This window comes from Phoenix dactylifera, chromosome 9 (assembly GCF_009389715.1).
Source record: "Phoenix dactylifera cultivar Barhee BC4 chromosome 9, palm_55x_up_171113_PBpolish2nd_filt_p, whole genome shotgun sequence".
NCBI lineage: Eukaryota > Viridiplantae > Streptophyta > Magnoliopsida > Arecales > Arecaceae > Phoenix > Phoenix dactylifera.
This window is the reverse complement of record NC_052400.1, coordinates 540078-558911: the sequence shown is the minus strand read 5'-3', so window position 1 is coordinate 558911 and position 18834 is coordinate 540078. Positions and strand designations below refer to the sequence as shown.

Sequence of the window (18834 nt, the reverse complement as noted above, 5' to 3'; positions counted from 1 at the left end):
GGTTGCTTTGAGATCAATGTAGATGGAAAAATATAGGAGTTCGGAATTTTTTGAGATCCGTGCAGGGTGCGATCCATCAGTGGATGTTGTGAAGGAAGACCAACCATTCTTTCATAAAAGGGACACAATCTGAACTCTTGTGCTTCATTCAAATAAATAATAACTACTCATGCAAAGACAAAATAAAATAAAGAATGTAATATATACATCTGTTGGTGGTTGACATGGAGAGATCTTGAGAAATTTTGAAAAATAAATTAAGAATGATAAAAAAAAATAGTACATTATCCATAGCTTGCCTATTCCCCATATTCAACTCTAACTTTACAGTCGCTCCCCAATAAGTCTTGATAGGCTTTTTGTGTAGCATACTATTGCTGGTTCAATTTTTTTTTTGTGTAGCATACTATTGCTGGTTCAATTTTTTTGGCAACACTAATAGAGTTTTCAGTTTGAGTTTTCAAATTTGCAATTGAAGTCATCACAAGTCAATGAAGAAAGACCTATGTCGTTCTAGGAGTAGAATGATCAAAGTTTTTCTTCTTTTTTTTTTATAGAAAAAAAAAATTCTAGTCACCCAAATAACAGAGTAAAAATGATAGTGAATCTAGATGTATTTCCACTAGAGCGCTGCAAATTTGAAATGCATTCGTTAGCATTTGCATATTTTCATAGTCAAATGTTTAGGTAATCATATGATTTGTTTGAACTAATCAACATATGACATTTTTAGTAGAGGTGGTAATACTTAATCATTTAACCTATTTAACTTGATTCAATCCATTGTAAATCAAGTTAGGTTAATCTATTTAATAAATAAGACAGGTTCAGATTAACAAAAAAAATAATCTACCGTGTATCCGATCCGATCTATATATGATATGCCTCGACCCGATTGCCACCACTAATTCTCAGGTGCTTTTACTGAATTGGTACGACAGATGCAAGCATTTTGTTTCAAATTATTTCAAAAGATTGGTGCTTTATCATCTGATGGTGCTTAATTGGAAATAATGTCATATTGTGCATCCATAATTTAGTTAGTTATTAACATCAAAAACTGATATTTCCCAGCGGTCTTACGATGTTCTTTCTTTCTACCACACGCATCATGGTACTTCTGTAATTAATCCGAAAGCATTGACCCTGTAGTTATTTTCCCTTCGCGGATGCCGTGGGCTGGGGTGAGACCAAAAGAAAAAGAAAATTAGAGGGGCGAGGGCTGGTCTCTTCTAGGGCGCGCGGACGGAGGCGTCTTCGTTGCTCCCCTAAGTCCCCTTCCGCTCGCAACCCGGTGGACGGCGAGGGCTTCCGGGTGAGCAATCTCCCTCCTCCTTTTTCTCCTTTCCTTCCGATTCTTTTCGTCCCCGCTCTTTGTTTCTTTTTCTTCTTTCCTCTCTCCCTCGTCTCTCTGTGGCCGGCTTGCTTACCGCAGCTGGCTGGCGAGTTAGCGTTTGCGCTGCAACTTCTTGCTGATCCTTGTTTTGTTCTCGCTCTTTCTTGGAAGCAGTAAACGTTTTCTTCCAAAAATGCTTCGCAAAATGCTTGAATTCTTCGGGTGGAAAAATACTATTATAAGTCCAAGGTTTGAAAAAAAAAGTGAGCAATTTTCTAAGGAAATTGATCCGGATTCATTACAAAACAGACTGAAGATACTTCCTGATCTCATGAAAGATGTTGAGGGCTTAATAGTTTTCCAGAAGAGTACCTTTCTGATAAGTTGTACCATTTCGGAAAAAAATGTATCTTGATGTGCTTTCTTAAAGCATGCAATTCTGATGTGAAAACATATTCAAATATCATATTATATGGCGTTCTTATGTTTAGAATTGTATTGGATTTAAAAATAAATTTACAGGATCGAACCTGCTTTTTGTTCTACCATCACTCTTTAAAACACAGATGAAACCGATGCCTCACAATAATCATGGATCACGTAGTGCTATGACAGTCAATGCCTGGGTTAATGCCAACTCATGTGATTCCTTCAGCCTCCCATGCCTGCAGAAAGGGGGAATTGATCAGCAGATTGGCTGGCTGGTCACATAATTTCATTAAGAGATAATGAGAATGGGATTTGAATCTTCCTCTGTTATTGGGAATTTTGGGAAGCATTCAGCTATAGTGGGTGTTTGTATTCCTATTACACTTTGAAGTTGGAGGGGCTTAGTCCCTCCGTGCTACCAAGAGACTAGTAGATAAGCAAAATGTTGTATGAGCTATCGGATTGAAATTATTTGGTTTTACCATTTTGCTTGATTATCCGTGTTAACTTCATTGTGGCTGACCATGGTTTTTCTTTGTAGCTATTGATTTCTGAGCTTTTGGCAATTTGTCACTTTTCTTTTCTATTTATCTTTTCAACTGTAGCATAGTTTAATTTGTTTGATAGTCATTAGTTAATATTTCATTTTATGATCCATAAATTCATCATAATTTATGATTGCAGCACTTGAAAAAATTCTCAGCATGTCTTGGTGCACCATTGAATCTGATCCTGGTAAGTCGTACATATCAACTTTATTTTTGATAGTGATGGTTTATTTTTGAATTTATTATTATTTTTGAATTTATTATTATCCTGGTAAGTCGTACAGATCAATTGCTTGTTTTACAAATTCAACTCTAGCTTTACGGTCATTCCCGATGAGCATTGATAGGCTTATGGTGTATCATACTGTTGCAGAGTCATTTTTACTGGCAATACTGTTGGAGTTGTTAGTTTGTTTTTCCAAATTTGCAGTCCCATCATTACAAGTTAATGGAAAAGATCATTTATCTTTGTGAGAGTAGTATGATGAGCATGTGGCATTATAGGAATATCACTATGTTCTGCTCCTGAGAGATTTTTTTTTTTAAAAAAACAAAGTTGCAGTTACCCAAGTAACAGAGTAAATGATAGTGGGATGTATTTAACGTGCTCCATTAGATTGCTGCAAATTTGAAATCTCTCTTTGTTAGTGTTTGGCATAATTTATCATTATGTTTTAACTAATAAGTCCATTACGCTTCCAGGTGTTTTTACTGAACTGATACAACAGATGCAAGTAAAAGGTGTTCAGGTGAGTTTTGTTACTGCCCTCCATATTAGATTCTTTTGCTTTAAATTATTTTAAAAAATGGTGCTTTATCATCTGATAGTGCTAAATTGGTTAATGCCATATTTTGCCTCATTACTTAGCTATTAACATGAAAAACTGATCTTTATTAGTGATCTTACAGTATTCCTGCTTTCTATTGCATGCATCATTGGTAATGATGAAGTTGTTAGTTTCAGTTGTATAGTTTGGTTATCTCCCAAAGCATGGAACCTTGCAGTTGTTATTGGTCCTATACAGGTCCAGATGATTGGGATTTTCAGCAAGTTTTTAAAAATGACCGGTGGATTTTCTAAGCAGCTAGTTTTTATTGCATGACATAAAATTGAGTATTCTGTGCCCTTCTTCCTTTGGACGACAAATAAGAGGTTATCATCATTATAATTTTCAAAAGCATGTCTAGTGCTATAACAAGGTGAGTAATTTGCACCAGATATAAACTAACTACTTTGATTTGCCTGTTTTGTTGTTACGGTGCTAGCGAACAATTCTAGTGTGCGAATGATTAAACAAATAAAAATTGAAAAAAGTTCTCCCATTCAAGGAGTTGCTTAGCTAAATATATTTAATACCCATGTTTTTTAAGGAAAAAAGGTGTATGTATGTATGTATGTACATATGTATATATGTGAATTTAGGCACATCTATTAGCTTTGCTGTATGTATTCAAGATGATTCATTACTATTTGTGGACCTTTTAAGACTGATTTGGCACAAGTTACTAACCTTCGGTAACAGTTATTGATTCTTTGCCAAGGAGACTTTGGCAAGAGACAGGATGAATGGAGAATTTTGGACAAGTTGACAGGATTAATGGGTTGAATCTGGAAGGTCAGCCTACAACCTATATTGCAGATTAAGCTCCCATCTATGTAGCAAGTGCACGTAGATCCTCTTAGGCTTAGAAGAACTCATAAAGAAAGAAAGCAAGGAGTTAATTAGAGATGATAGATTTATTAGCTCCTTGACATAACTAAATCATGTTAAACAAGTGAATGGAAGCAATGCGCTTGAGGAAATCTGAAAACATGTTTCTACTTGCTTCTCTTCCCTCTTTTTCCTCTACAACATCAATTTTATATAATTTTCTAGGAAAAGAATCAAGACATCATAGTCATTCAAGTTATATAAAAATTTTAATTCTATATAAGATTAATGAACTCCTAGAAACAAAGGTTCATAGTATCGATGCGAACTGCCCCATATACTGTACTGTACTAGTACATAATCGATACTCGGTATAGGAGGTGTATTGGGTGTCGGTACACTGAACCGACCCTCCCCCCTCCCCCTCGAGATCGAGCTTACCAACATTATACCAACATGGTATTGATACATGGTCTGGTATTGAGATTGCGGGCCTTGTCTAGCAATCACTTCAACTATGAGATTTGTGCTAGTCTTTTCTATTGGGTTCTACGCTAGGTTCGCTATATTGATCCATACTGCACCATGTATCAGCCATATTGTACTATACTTGGAAGGTAACAATACGGTTCCAAGGTTCGCTACTGCACATGGGCCAAATCGAAATGAACCAATGGAGCTGCTTTGTATTGCTTGGTTCCATGTTGTATCGATCCATACTACCCCGTTTCAAGTGGTACCTTGGATGGGCAAGAGAAAAGGGTCTCCTGACCTTATGACGATATGGTGTTCGTGCCCCTACCCTATCGACTATACCTTACTATACCATTAAGTTACCTATATAACAAACCTTTATTCAAAGCCTTTTGAAGCGGTTCCACATCATGAATATCTATTAGCCATGCTATAGGCTTGATGGTGTCAAATAGGAGAACTTAGAGCGCAAGTAGAATAATTTGTCTAAAAGACTTAAAGGTCAAATGGTGCTACCAAGTTTCTGAACAAACACTTAGTCTAGTATAAAGTTTATATACCACTATTTGCAATACTCTGAGAAGTTGCAATATAGTTGTGTATAAGGCTATCTTAGAAGCATACATATTACATACAAAGTCCCATAATTTGCATGGTAGAGAAGTCAGAACAAGAGAAAAAAAAGGTCTCCTGATTTCAGATCATTTATCCTTCATAACTATTTGTAGTTTTATAGCTATATTCCTTAAGGCCAAGGTCTGTTGAACTATGCCGGACCAGGCAATTCGGTGTGTACTGAATTGGATTGGTCGGTTACCAGCACGGTTTATTATTTTGGTTCGAAATGGAGGGAGAGGGAGAAGGAGACAGAAGAAAAGAGGGAGAGGGAGGGAGGGCTGGAAAGCCCACGTCGATATAGGAATCCTCTATTTCATTTTGAAATGGGGATCCTTTTTTTATTTTGCCAAAATTTATTCTGCAACCAATTGCAGCCTAAGATCTTCTTTGGTTCTTGACAACATATTATTTTTTTACTTCAAATGTGTAAATTTCAGGCAGGAAATGAGTTCTTGCTGTAGTTCTATTTGCATGAAAAAGAGTGAGGCGGATGCTGAAAGATGTATTATGTTGATTAGAACATTTCATTATCCCAACTAGGAACCTTGCACGAGCCATGCTTGTGAAGGCCACACATTTTGGTCTCACATAGTCCATGCGTAGACTAAATAGTGAGGGGAAAGAAGTGGCTCTACAAAACACAAAAGGGGCCTGGAGGGGCATTTTTGGATGGGAAGAAAGTGGAATCAAACTCGCAGTGGTGAAGATGCAAAAGTAATTTGGATTCCACAGTGCAAATGAGGGGGTGGAGACACATGGGCCCCACCCCTATCTGTTTCAATTATACATGGTAGAGATTTCTGACCTGTATTCCTGTCAAAACTAGTTTAGATATGAACCACGAACGATTACATGGATCCATGGAATAGTCAAGCAGATGGTGATAGATTAAATCAACATTTATGTGGTTTGTTACTTGTAGGTTTTCAACTATCTTCGAGTCAAATGTATAATATAGTGTTTAGTCTGAGCCTTTTATCCTTTTCCTTTCAAACTATAAAGCCTCAAGCAAATTGAGGGGTTGAGTGCTTTGCAAGCAGTAGCTGTGGCAACTCTTTCAAGCATGTTTTGTTTTGCTTTGCCTTGGAAATTTAATCTTTAAATTCTTTAAATTCTTTCATCATCGAGCTTTCAACATGGCAAGACTTAAGCAGGTACACACTGGGGTAAAAATGACAAGGCTGTGATTCTCTTTTGAGGCTTAATATTGTTGAATTTTCAGTAACAATCTTTGTGCTCTTTTTTGATAATTGCTTGGTTTATAACTGCAACATAATTGCCTATGGATGCTTCTGATCCCTTGTGAATTTTCACAACTTTGTTGGCTGCTGTCTGTCTTGTGGTTTTGTATTACACCAAAACTTGATTCCTGTAATTATTTTTTTGACTAATAGGTGGAGGAATTGTATTCACTGGACCTTGATTCCCTGGATAATCTACGGTTTGTAATAGTTCCATTGCCAAGTTATTCTGTTTATTATAATTTTTGCTGTTCTCCCTTAATCCAGTTGGCTGCGTTGCTTTTATTTTTGGCAGGCCAATTTATGGGTTGATATTCCTTTTCAAATGGCGACCTGGGGAAAAAGATGATCGGGTTGTAATAAAGGACCCGAACCCAAATCTATTTTTTGCCAGCCAGGTTAGCAGCATTGTTCATTAGTTGCCATTTTGCTATCTGCCAATTATACCCATACGTTATTGGGCTGATTTAATCTGCCTGCAGGTTATTAACAATGCTTGTGCAACCCAAGCACTCCTCTCTATTCTGATGAACTGTCCAGATATTGATATTGGCCCAGAATTGTCGGCGTTAAAAGACTTCACCAAAAATTTTCCACCAGAACTCAAAGGACTGGCTATCAACAACAGCGAAGCTATTCGAACGGCACACAACAGCTTTGCAAGGCCTGAGCCTTTTGTCCCTGAAGAGCAAAAAGCTGCAGGGAAAGATGATGACATCTACCATTTCATAAGCTATATACCTGTTGACGGGGTTCTGTATGAGCTAGATGGGCTGAAGGAAGGCCCAATCAGCCTCGGGCAATGCTCCGGCGGACAAGGAGACATGGATTGGCTACGGATGGTGCAGCCAGTGATCCAGGAACGGATTGATCGGTACTCTCGGAATGAGATAAGGTTCAATCTCATGGCTGTTATAAAGAACAGGAAGGAGATGTATACAGCTGAACTTAAGGAGCTCCAGAAGAAGAGGGAGCATCTTCTGCAGCAATTGAATGATCATATGATTACAGGTAACAAGCAAAGTTCTGCTGTTGAAGCAATAAACAAAGCACTTTCTGAGGTGGCCTCTGGGATAGAAAGTGCAACAGAGAAAATACTGATGGAGGAGGAGAAATTCAAGAAATGGAAAACAGAAAACATAAGGAGGAAGCATAACTACATACCATTCTTATTCAACTTTCTGAAGATTCTTGCAGAGAAGAAACAATTGAAACCTCTGATAGAGAAGGCCAAGCAGAAATCATGTAATCCTAGATGATGAAGATCTGGTGATGTGGGATTCACCAGTGAAATATTACTTTCGGATGCTAGTAAAGTTGTTAAGTGTCTCTTCTTTTTTCTGTTGGTTAGTGTCTTGTGGCAAGGTTTGAGATTGCAGGATGTTCATGTTAGAATAGAACTTAGTGCACTTTATGTTTATGGCAGACTGAGGTCTGAACTCAGTTAAACCAATCCAAGTTGATTCCAGGAGATTCTGAAACTGTTACTAATCTATGCTACTTAATGGATCCCCTCTGAAACCATTACTGTGGCCACTGCTTTAAAGCACGGCAACTCCTCCATTTGGAACCTCATTGGAAGTAGCTTCATAGATGTTTTACATTGTCATATAATAGATGGTATCCTGTATTCTTCTGCATCTTGTTTAATAACTGTAATGAATTGCAAATGAAAAATAATCAGCTGTCTTATATGACTTGCACCAATTCCCTCTAGTGATATCCTCTTGTCACTCTGGAGCCAGATGGGCAAAGAATTTGTGATGTGCATGCATCGCATTACTCAGATGACTTGGATGCGGCCCAGAGTTCAACTGACAACGTTTCCTCCAAAACACTCCTGAAATTATTACTGAAAATATTTTATCAACAAGAAAGGTGGATGAAAGAAGATAACATCACTTCAAAATGGGCTAATATGCTGCCTGTTAATTCTCCCAAAGTTACACATACATGGGGCTGAATTTAGATCCATACCTTTTTTCACAGGGACAGGGTGAGCGAAAAACCCACCCAGGTTATATCATTAAGTATATGAAATCAGGGGAGAGTTATGAAATATAGTAGGGGATATAAAGAATGAAAAAAATATAAATAAATACAAATATTAAAATTTTGGCTTTGTTAAGCTGGAGGATGGTAGTTTCTGAGGGGTGCGATCGTTGTATTGATGGTGGAGGATGCATCTATGGTAAAAAGGTTAAAGCACAAAGTTGTTGCACTCTTTTAACGCGAGTGATATCCATATTGTGAATGCTAGTGATGCCAATTTTTGATGCTAAGGTTGAGGAGGATCCAAGTTGTTGTGCTCTTTCTACGGTGCCAGCAAAACTATGAATGCCAGTGATGTCCATCCCAAACATTGTGGATGCTAGTGATGCCAATTTTTCGGCCGAGGATACTAAGGTTGAGGTGATTCGCACTCCCTTTTTTGAGAAGGGTGCTATGTAAGTTTATTAGTCCAGGCCGGTCATCCCTGTGGGTGTGGGGTGCCACACGAATTAAATTTTTCATAATAGTACTTGACTGTGAATCCTCATTATCCATCTTGAGGAGATCCATATTTACTCTCTCTCTTTTTTTTATTTTATTTTTTTAGTACAACGGTTGCTCACCCTACTCTAGTGTAGGAGCAGCTAGCAGAATCAACAGCTACAATTTGACACAAATGCAAGGAGAAGCTTCTGATGTGGCCAATATATTTCTCTGGAGTGCTACGCAACATAGAAAGTAACATAGTCTGCAGCTCTATTCGCCTTCCGATACACATGCATTGCCTGAGAGGTACTACAGTCTCTCAACATCAGATGGATATCACAAAGCAGGAGACTCACATCCTCTCTCCATCCCTTCTTCTATATCCAGTCAATCACTGTGGCTGAGTCTCCCTCAAAAATAATGCGTTCAGCTCCCAGCCTCCATCTCGTGTAAGAAATACCCTTCCAAGTTGCCCTAAGCTCCGCTCATATAACTGAGAGCCCATCGGTAATCCAGGCATCTGCAATAATTATCGGTAAATTATGACCTCTAATTACAAAATCTATATCGGCTCTGCCACCGACTTCAAAATCATTACCATTGAAGTTCACTTTTAGATAGCCGAAGAGTGGGAGCCCCTAAGAGATAAGGAGGAACCATGGTTCTTAAAAATTGGAAGGTGCAAATTAAATTTTTTTTTGCTCAATTTCAAAACCGCACCTGAGCTCGGGTTTTGAATCGGGGAAACCCTGGCACACCCAAAACCGCACGTGAGCTCCGGTTTTGAATCTTTTGATAGGTCTTGGGGCACCTCACGGGCCGCTTCTTGCAGCATCCCTTTCTCGTACCCGTTTTTTGGGTAACTATTTCTTGTAACTTATTTAAAGGAGGTCGAAAGGCTGCAAGTATTCGCGGCTTCGGGGCGAAACGGGGGCGAGCAGGCGACATTATATATAAAAATCAAGAACCTTCGCCAAACCCCACCGATGGTGCGATCTCTCTCTCTCTCTCTCTCTCTCTCTCTCTCGTCCACTCCGTTGGAGAAAACCCTCCGCCATGGAATACCTCGATACCACTGCCGTCTCCTACCCCAAAGCCTCGCCCGTGCGACCCCGGCGGCTTCGCCCAAGATTGCCGACCCCGGGTGAGGCGAACCCGAATCCTCTCTTATTTTCTGGATTTGATCGGTATTTCGATGTTTCAATTTGTGATCATATTCTTTAAAGTTTTCAAGATGGAAATCTTTTAGCGAATCTTGGTTGTTGGTTCTATTCCTGAATCACAGTTGTCACTGTTGTCGTAACGAATGCCTTGTTGATAATGTTGGAGATGGGGTTTAGAGATCGATACGGTGCAGCCGATTTTCTTGGAAATTGAAGGGGAATCTTATTTGTACCGTAAAAAAAATCTAGATGCTAGTCGGAATCTTGAGGGGAAGATAAAATGTGGTGCTTTCTTCACTCTCCTACAGTGCTGTATGTTGGTTCTGAGGGGAATTGATTCAAGTTATCTCTTTGTTCTAAATATTTATGTCAGAAATTTCTCGGTAAAAAAATATCTATACCAGAAAATAAAGGATTTGTAAGGAGAAAAACAAGAATGGTACCTGTTGTGGATGAAATCTGGCCTGAGGGCGACCACGCCGGAAGGGAGCCGAGGAGACGCCGGCCGAAATGGGGAAAGAGGGCTACCTCTGGTGGTCCGTAGTACCTACGAAAAGACGCCGGCCGGAAAGGAGAAAGAGGGCCACCTCTTTGCGCTCCGGTGTACCTGCACAAAGCCTTGGCTGGAGATTCCGGTGAAGGCCCTTCGATGGCTAAGTTAGCCGGGCCTTTTTTGTGGAGTGGAGAGCTTTCTGAGTGCTTTTTCTGGCCTCTTATAGCTCAAAATAGCTTATAATGGCTTGTAGAAGCTTGTAAAGCTTACCGAGGGCCTTCCCTACGCCCTTTTCATACGGTGAGAGTGACGACCGTTGCCTAAAATCTCGGGCCAAGATGTGATCAGTTGACCAATAGCTAGAGATAGCATGCCGGCAGGTGCGGCGGGGTGCGACCCTTGACAGGTGTGGCAGGTATGGCTCTTGACATGTGTGGCAGAGTATGGCCCTTGACGGGCATGGCGAGGTATGGCCTTTGGTTGGCGCGTCATGACGTGGCCAGGTACGGCCGAGGGTGAGGTCGGCTCTGGCCTCTGGTGGGCTGAGGTCGGCTTTGGCCTCCGGTGGAGGTCGGCTCTGGCCTCTGGTGGAGGTTGGCTCGGCCTTTGGCGGGCTGAGGTTGGCTCTGGTCTCTAGTGGAGGTCTGCTCTGGCCTCTTGGCGGGGCCTCTGGTCTCTAGTGGAGGTCTGCTCTGGCCTCTTGGTGGGGCCGAGGTCTGCCTAGCTCTTGGCGGAGCCGAGGTCTCCTTTTGAATGCTATTTGCTAATTCATCCATAAGTCCGTAACCGGCATAATGAGATGGGAACTTATCCAATCCTCAGGCCAACCATATCAAGACGATCGCCAAACAACAACTGCCACTCACTTGTCCTTGCTTAGCCATACATCTTTTTAATGATCTTATTAGTACACCATTCTTTGGCAATGATCAATCTACTGATCACAATATTCTATCATCAAATTTCTTGGATAGGACTTGTTGCTGGTGGTCCAAACCGAGAACGATTGGCACAGCGGTGTGAACGGGGTTCCCTTGGAGTTGGGTTGATTGCGCTCCACCTTCCACCGGGAAACCTGCAGGCAAGCCTCGCACCACCACTGGGGTAGTGGGGGCCCTCCGACGATCAAGTCAGAGGAGATTGAAGGAGAAGGAGAGATAGTAGTAACGGATAAGAGAATACTCTGGAAAACCTTTGCTTACCCTCCCCCTTCCCCCCCCAGCCTCATATATATCAGGCTGGGGGGTTTTTCCGGGGATTCATCATCGTGTGGCACGATGGGGCTGCCACTGACATGGCCGTTACAGGGCGTCGTGGGGCAGCGCTAGGTACGGCCCTGGCAGGGAGTAGTGGAGCTCCGCTTTGTACGGCTGTTACAGGGGATCGTGGGGCAGCGCCGGATACGGCCGTTGCAGGGAGTAGTGGAGCAGGGGGCCGCGGCGTGCCTCAGAGGAACAGTCTGTTGTTGTCGAGAGATTGCCGACTCGGGGTCGGATGACTGGATCAGGGGGCAGCCGACTCGGGGTCGGGCTGCGGAGCCGAAGATATCCGACTCGGGGTCGGATTGCTGGATCAAGGGGCAGCCGACTCGGGGTCGGGCTGCGGAGCCGAAGATATCCGACTCGGGGTCGGATTGCTGGATCAAGGGACTGCCGTAGTCTTCCTGGGCGCGCGTGCCGGTCATGTGGGGCATGGTGGCTAAATTCCCCCGTAACAGTAGCCCCCCACTTCCGAGCCTGGAACCAGGAGGGGAACGGGTGAAGGGAGTGATGCTTCGAGATTGCCGCCATCCCTCGGAAAGGCGCGCGCGCTTCGAGCTCCCCGCCTCCTTTATGGCGTATAGCGGTTGTCGCTGATCTGGCAGTCTGCGGATTTCGGCGGACATCCTTCCTTAATGGCGTCGATTCGCCTTTGGGGCGCGAGCGATCCTTCGGCAGCCAGGCGTCCTCTGGCGTCACCGAGGCGTCACCCGCCTTTCCGCCTATTTAACCGGGGGCCCTCCCCGTCCGCTTTTCTCTTCGCAGGCATCTTCGAGTTTCTCCCTTGCGCTGCTGTCGTTGCCGTCGGACTGTTTGCTCGCTCCTCCTTTGACGCCCTCGGAGCCGTTCTTCCTTCCCTTCCGGTGAGTTGCCCCATTCTTCAATTTAGGGCTCTCCATACTTTCTCCTTCCGTATTAGTGTACTTCAGTCGTTCCGGTCCTTTCCCCCTTCTTGGCCCCGTCCTGACCGTAGATCCACTGGCCATTAGGTATGGACGAAGTAAGAGCGGACCGCATTCAGTCGGATCTGGTCCCCGAAGACCTAGATAGGTTCGTGGCCCGGTACCACCTTCCCGAAGCCTGCAACGTTACGCTCCCGGGGCCTGAGGAGAGGATGTCCCATCCTCCTCCAGGGAAGGTCGCCATCAACGAGGACATCCTTCGGGCCGGGTTCCGCTTTCCCCCCTCGGACTTAGTTGTGCAGGTGCTTCGGGGTTTAAGAGTGGCGCCGACGCAACTGGTGCCGAACTCATGGCGCGCCCTGACGGCCTTCCAGGTTCTCTGCCGCATGCACGAGGTTCCCGCCACCCTGAATGTCTTTTGGGAATGCTACGGCCTGAACGGCCACCCCCAGGACAGAGGGTGGTGGTGCTTTGCGGCGCGGCGAGGGTGCGGCCTCGTCAAGGAGGCTCCTTCCTCCATCCACGGCTGGAAGGAGCGTTTCTTTTTCATTGACGTAGATCCCTCTTGGGGAATCAGGGCAACCTGGGAGACGCCGATGAAGTCCCCGATCGGCCTATCGAGGTTGTCGAGGGAGGAATCCGATGGCGTCGCCGTCTTGAAGGGGTTGGTTGCCGAGGGCCGGCTCCCCCCGGTGTCTCGCCTTATTTCTGAGGACACCTTGGTGAACGTCGGCCTGAGCTCGGTCCCCGCTGACCGTGAGCCCGCCACCACTTCTTTTTTAACTTTTTTCTCCTCTTTAGTTTCTTCTTTCCATCAGCTTCTCAGTCTCCGATCATCTCGTCCTTTTTGCAGAAATCGACGACGTCATGCAGTCGGACAAGGCGATGGCTGTTGGTAGGACGTCCCTACTGGAAGCGGTCCGGAGGAAGAAACGGACTCCTCCGAGCGGGGTCCCACCGGCGAAGAAGTCCCGCCAGCAGGCGACTCCGACGCCGACAGACGGGTCCGGACCCACCGATCAGGGGGACGCCGCGGGCTTGGACCGACAGTTGGCACTGTATCAGCCCTCCGGTGATGAGACTACCGTTATTCCGGAGGTGTCATCCGAGCGCGCCCGAGACGGCCGGGTTGGACGCGATCGGTCCCCAACCCGGCCTTCGACTCGGTCGGCTTCGGATGACACGAGGAGGGGCGCGCCGAGGCCCCGGCCGAGCGGGACCCTGTCGATTCCTGGAGCGGCCCCCGCCCCGAGCACGGTCAGCATGACTCTTCCCCAAGCGATGGGTAAGGGTAAGGCTGTAGAACCACCGTCCGGCTCCGGGGCGAAGTCGGGGTCGGCCTTCACTTTCGCCGGCGCCCGAAACCTCATCGAGACGGTGCTGCTGGAGAAGGACCGTAGGCAGGTCCGGCAGATGAGGATCCCTGACGTCGGGGCTGCCAGCTGCGTCTGTCTTATGTCGGTGAGTGTTCTTTTGGTCGCTTCTGCCACTCATAAGCTCTATTGATCCCTGTCTGACGCTCTCATTTTTCCTATCTTTTAGCTCGCCCAGTACATGATTCGTCTGGAGGAGAGCCACGAGGAACAGGCGAGGCTCCTGGCGAGGGCCGAGAGCCAACTGAAAGCAGTAGAGGAGGGAGGCCAGGCTGCGGCGGGGAGGACGACCAGGGACCTCGAGACGAGGCTCCAGGTGGCCGAAGAGCGGGCACTCGGCTTCGCCGCCCTCGAGAGGCAACTGTTGGAGGCTCAGGAGCAACTCAAGGTTGCCTCGGGTCTCGAAAGCGAGGTCAGGAAGGCGGAGGAGCGGGCCGAAAAGCAGTCCCGGAAGGCTGCCGACTTCCGGGAGAGGTGGGAGAAGGCCCAGCGGTCAGCCGACAACGCCCGCAACCGAACCCGGTCTCTTGAAGCCAAGCTGGGCGAATTGGAGTCGGTCTTGGAGGAGTCCCGCGCGAGCGACCGGGAGCTTCATTCGCGCCTGGAGGAGGCTGAGGCTGCTCGCATTGCTGCCGAGGCGAAGCACAAGGAGGCTCGGGCTGATCTGCTGAGGGTCTCCTCCGAGGCGGACGACCGGATTGTGGCGAAGGTCATGGAGGCAAAAGCTCAGATTACGGAGCGAGCAGAGGCGGCGCTGGCCGAGAAGAGCGCGAAAATCGGGCGTCTGGCGGTACAGGCCTATCGTCAGTCCGCCGAGTTCATCCGTGACATGTCGGAGGCGGTACAGGCCTATCGTCAGTCCGACGAGTTCGTCCGTGACATGTCGGACGCGGGGTCCGACTCCTTTGTCTTAGGCTTCGATGAAGGCTTGGCAAGGGTGTCGGCTAAATACCCCGGGATTGACCTGAGTGGGGTCTCCCTCCTCGACTCCCCTCCGGCGCCATTGCCTGCTGATTTTCCAACCGCCTCCCTACCCCTTGCGGACGTGCCCGGCGTTCCCGACCCAGGGGTTCCTCCAAGCTAACCCTCTGTACCTTTCTTTGTATGTTGGCGTTTTGCCAAGTTGTATGGGTCTTGGCCCTGAAACAATGAAAGTTAATGCAAATAGAGTGTTTCTTCATTTCACTTTCGTCCTTCCTCTTTTTAACTCTTGGTAGCGTCTCGCCGACTCCTAACTCTTGAAGTTCTTCCGGCGCTAGGCCAGGCATCCGAGGGTTAGGCCTCAGGAAATTCCTCCGGCGCTAGGCCAGGCATCCGAGGGTTAGGCCTCAGGAAATTCTTCCGGCGCTAGGCCAGGCATCCGAGGGTTAGGCCTCAGGAGATTCCGCTCGTTGGTCGGCCAAGGCTGGCGCAAGCCGAGGCGACCGGTCGGGGCTTCAGGCTAGTCTGCTCCCGGGATGATCATCGGGTTAGCCTGGCATCCGAGGGCCGAGCCTCGGGGAATTCCGCTCGTTGGTCGGCCAAGGCTGGCGCAAGCCGAGGCGACCAGTCGGGGCTTCAGGCTAGTCTGCTCCCGGGATGATCATCGGGTTAGCCTGGCATCCGAGGGCCGAGCCTCGGAAAATTCCGCTCGTTGGTCGGCCAAGGCTGGCGCAAGCCGAGGCGACCGGTCGGGGCTTCAGGCTAGTCTGCTCCCGGGATGATCATCGGGTTAGTCTGGCATCCGAGGGCCGAGCCTCGGAGAATTCCGCTCGTTGGTCGGCCAAGGCTGGCGCAAGCCGAGGCGACCGGTCGGGGCTTCAGGCTAGTCTGCTCCCGGGATGATCATCGGGTTAGCCTGGCATCCGAGGGCCGAGCCTCGGGGAATTCCGCTCGTTGGTCGGCCAAGGCTGGCGCAAGCCGAGGCGACCGGTCGGGGCTTCAGGCTAGTCTGCTCCCGGAATGATCATCGGGTTAGCCTGGCATCCGAGGGCCGAGCCTCGGGGAATTCCGCTCGTTGGTCGGCCAAGGCTGGCGCAAGCCGAGGCGACCGGTCGGGGCTTCAGGCTAGTCTGCTCCCGGGATGATCATCGGGTTAGCCTGGCATCCGAGGGCCGAGCCTCGGGGAATTCCGCTCGTTGGTCGGCCAAGGCTGGCGCAAGCCGAGGCGACCGGTCGGGGCTTCAGGCTAGTCTGCTCCCGGGATGATCATCGGGTTAGCCTGGCATCCGAGGGCCGAGCCTCGGGGAATTCCGCTCGTTGGTCACGCGCCTGTCGCTTGCCGCTCGACGAGATTTCTCCGTGGCCAGCTACGATCGTGTTTCTCCTCTTCTCCAAGCGTCGCCTGGGGAACACCAGAAGGGTATTAAATGCTAATTGAGGCGTTACCTGGGAAATCGGATCGCCAGTTGCTGCTTGCAAGGAGTGTCAGTTAAGCGGCTGCGATACGCGCGTTCTTCAAGGCGGATGCGGCCTGGGCGCGAGCGGAGATACGTGGGCCGTGGGATACACACCGCCCGGAGTGTTCTGCATGAAGAATGCAATTAAGGAGAACGACGCTTAGGAGATCGTGGGAGGATACGCCTCGAGAGCTGGAACGGCTCCGGATTCGGTGCGCCCGCCTTTATTGGAGCCACCCGCATCGGAACGACCGGGGGGCCACAGTTTGGCTATAAATATAAGTGCAGGCGCGGTGGAGCCTGCCAAGCCGGAGCTATTCAGGTTACCATGGATCGTGGACCTCCTCTCCGGCGTGTGGCTGGGAAACCCCCGCCGGAGGAACGGGAGGCGCGCCCCTCGCGACTTCCGCCAACTAGCCGTTTCATCTGGGATCAACAAGGAGGTTCTCCCCGGCGGAACTCCGCTCTAGGCGTTTCATCCGGGATCACATCCCCCCTCCTTTCAGCCCCGCCTCCCGATTGAGCTCTGCGCCAGACGCTTCATCCGGGATCGCGCCTCCTCGCGCTCTTCTCCCTTGTATTCCTTCCCTCCCCTTCTCCTGGGGAGGACCGGAATATCCCTTGGAGGTGGCGTTTCTCTGGAGGCAGTGGGAACTCCTCCTTCGTCCACTTCTTCTTCGTCCGCGCCGGCTCTTCGTCCTTTGCGTGAGGCGTGGATGGCGCCTCCGGGGAGAAGCACCCACGTCCGGTGGGATTGCAGCTGCTTCGGATGGAGGGTTCGGGGTCCCAGATCTTCAGCTCCACGGAGTCTCCACCCCTTCCTTGTTTTCTTTACTCCCCAATTCCCCTCTGAGAATTCTTTGTAATCACACGAACACACCGTTGTAACCAGGAATTATTGAAATGAAAAGAATTGTACATTTTTCGAACTGTCTTCCTGGCTTTGTCGCTCTACTGGTGATACACCCGCAGGTTAGCGGAATTCCAGCTCCTCGGAATTTCTCGACCATCTAGGGCCTCCAACTGGTAGGAGCCAGGTCGGTTTACCCAGCGAACCCTATACGGGCCTTCCCAATTTGGCGCCAGCTTCCCACCTTCCGCGGGTTGAGATGCTTTGGCTCGCCTTAGCACCAGATCTCCGATTCTGAAAAGTTTCGGTCGGACCTTGGAGTTATAATATCGGGCCACCCTCCGCTGATACATCGCCATCCGAACCTGTGCCATTTCTCTTGCTTCTTCCAAGAGGTCCAGGTTCCCTCGGAGTTGCTCCGAATTGGCCTCGGGTCGGTGCGCGGCGACCCGGGGCGAGGGGAGTCCGAGCTCCACGGGAACAACCGCTTCCGTGCCATAGGTTAGGCTGAAAGGCGTCTCCCCGGTAGGGGTCCGATGCGTGGTCCGATACGCCCAAAGGACATTCTCGAGTTCTTCGACCCAAGCTTGCCCCGTCCGACCGATTCGCGCCTTAATTTCTTGGAGGATTGTCCGATTTGTGACCTCGGCCTCACCGTTGGTTTGGGGATGCGACACAGATGTGAACCGATGCTCGATCCCGAACTCCTCGCAGAAGTCACGGAAATGCTTGTTGTCGAACTGTCGACCATTATCCGAGATGAGGACCCGAGGTACCCCAAATCGGACAATGATGTTTTTCTTCACGAACTTCCGGACTTGCGCCTCCGTGATAGTGGCCAGCGGCTCTGCCTCCACCCACTTGGTGAAGTAGTCGATTGCAACAATCAAAAATTTCCGCTGGGCTGAAGCGACGGGGAATGGTCCGAGGATATCCATTCCCCACTGTGCGAAGGGCCAGGGCGCGGTGATTGGTGCCAAGGGGACAGAAGGGACTCTCTGGACATTGGCGTGGCGCTGGCAGGCGTCGCATTTCCGTACGTGATCCTTCGAGTCCTCCAACAAGGTAGGCCAATAATAGCCTTGCCTCATGATCTTGTGCGCTAAGGACCTAGCCCCCAAGTGCGATCCGCAGACGCCCTCATGGACTTCGCCGAGGACGTAGGCCGCCTCCGAGGGGCGGAGGCACCTTAAGAGGGGGGCGGTGAACGAGGTCCGATACAGCCTCCCTTCATAGAGGACGTAGTGGGCGGACTTCTTGACAAGTCGCCGAGCTTGATCTTCGTCTTCAGGGAGGATCCCTTCGGCGAGGTAGGCGACGAGCGGGTCCATCCAAGACGGCTCCGGATCAATCGCCATCACCGCTCCAGCCTCGCCGATGCTCGGGGCATCCAGGGTCTCCAGGTAGATTGCCCTCGACAAGTTGTGCGCCTCTGTGCCCACCAAGCGGGACAACCTGTCGGCCCTGGCATTTTCGCTTCTGGGGACCTGCTGAATGTCGACACTGCCGGGGTCGGGAATGAGTGCTTGCACCTTCCGGACGTAGTTCTGCATGGTCGGGCTCCGGGCCTCGAACTCCCCACGAACCTGCCCGACCACCAGCTGGGAGTCGGTGAAGACCTTCAAACGCCGAATGCCGAG

At 48.3% G+C, this 18834-nt stretch overlaps 1 protein-coding gene across 1 annotated transcript; it reads left to right on the top strand.

Moving 5' to 3' along the window:
* The first annotated feature begins 1177 nt into the window (after window positions 1–1177).
* On the top strand, window positions 1178–7834 carry LOC103715643 (ubiquitin carboxyl-terminal hydrolase 2-like). Its single transcript, XM_008803342.3, has 6 exons — window positions 1178–1315; window positions 2450–2500; window positions 3016–3062; window positions 6452–6498; window positions 6594–6696; window positions 6781–7834. The coding sequence occupies exons 2-6, from the start codon at window positions 2470–2472 to the stop codon at window positions 7555–7557; spliced, it is 1005 nt and encodes a 334-aa protein (XP_008801564.1). The 5' UTR covers window positions 1178–1315; window positions 2450–2469; the 3' UTR covers window positions 7558–7834.
* The last annotated feature ends 11000 nt before the right edge of the window (window positions 7835–18834 follow it).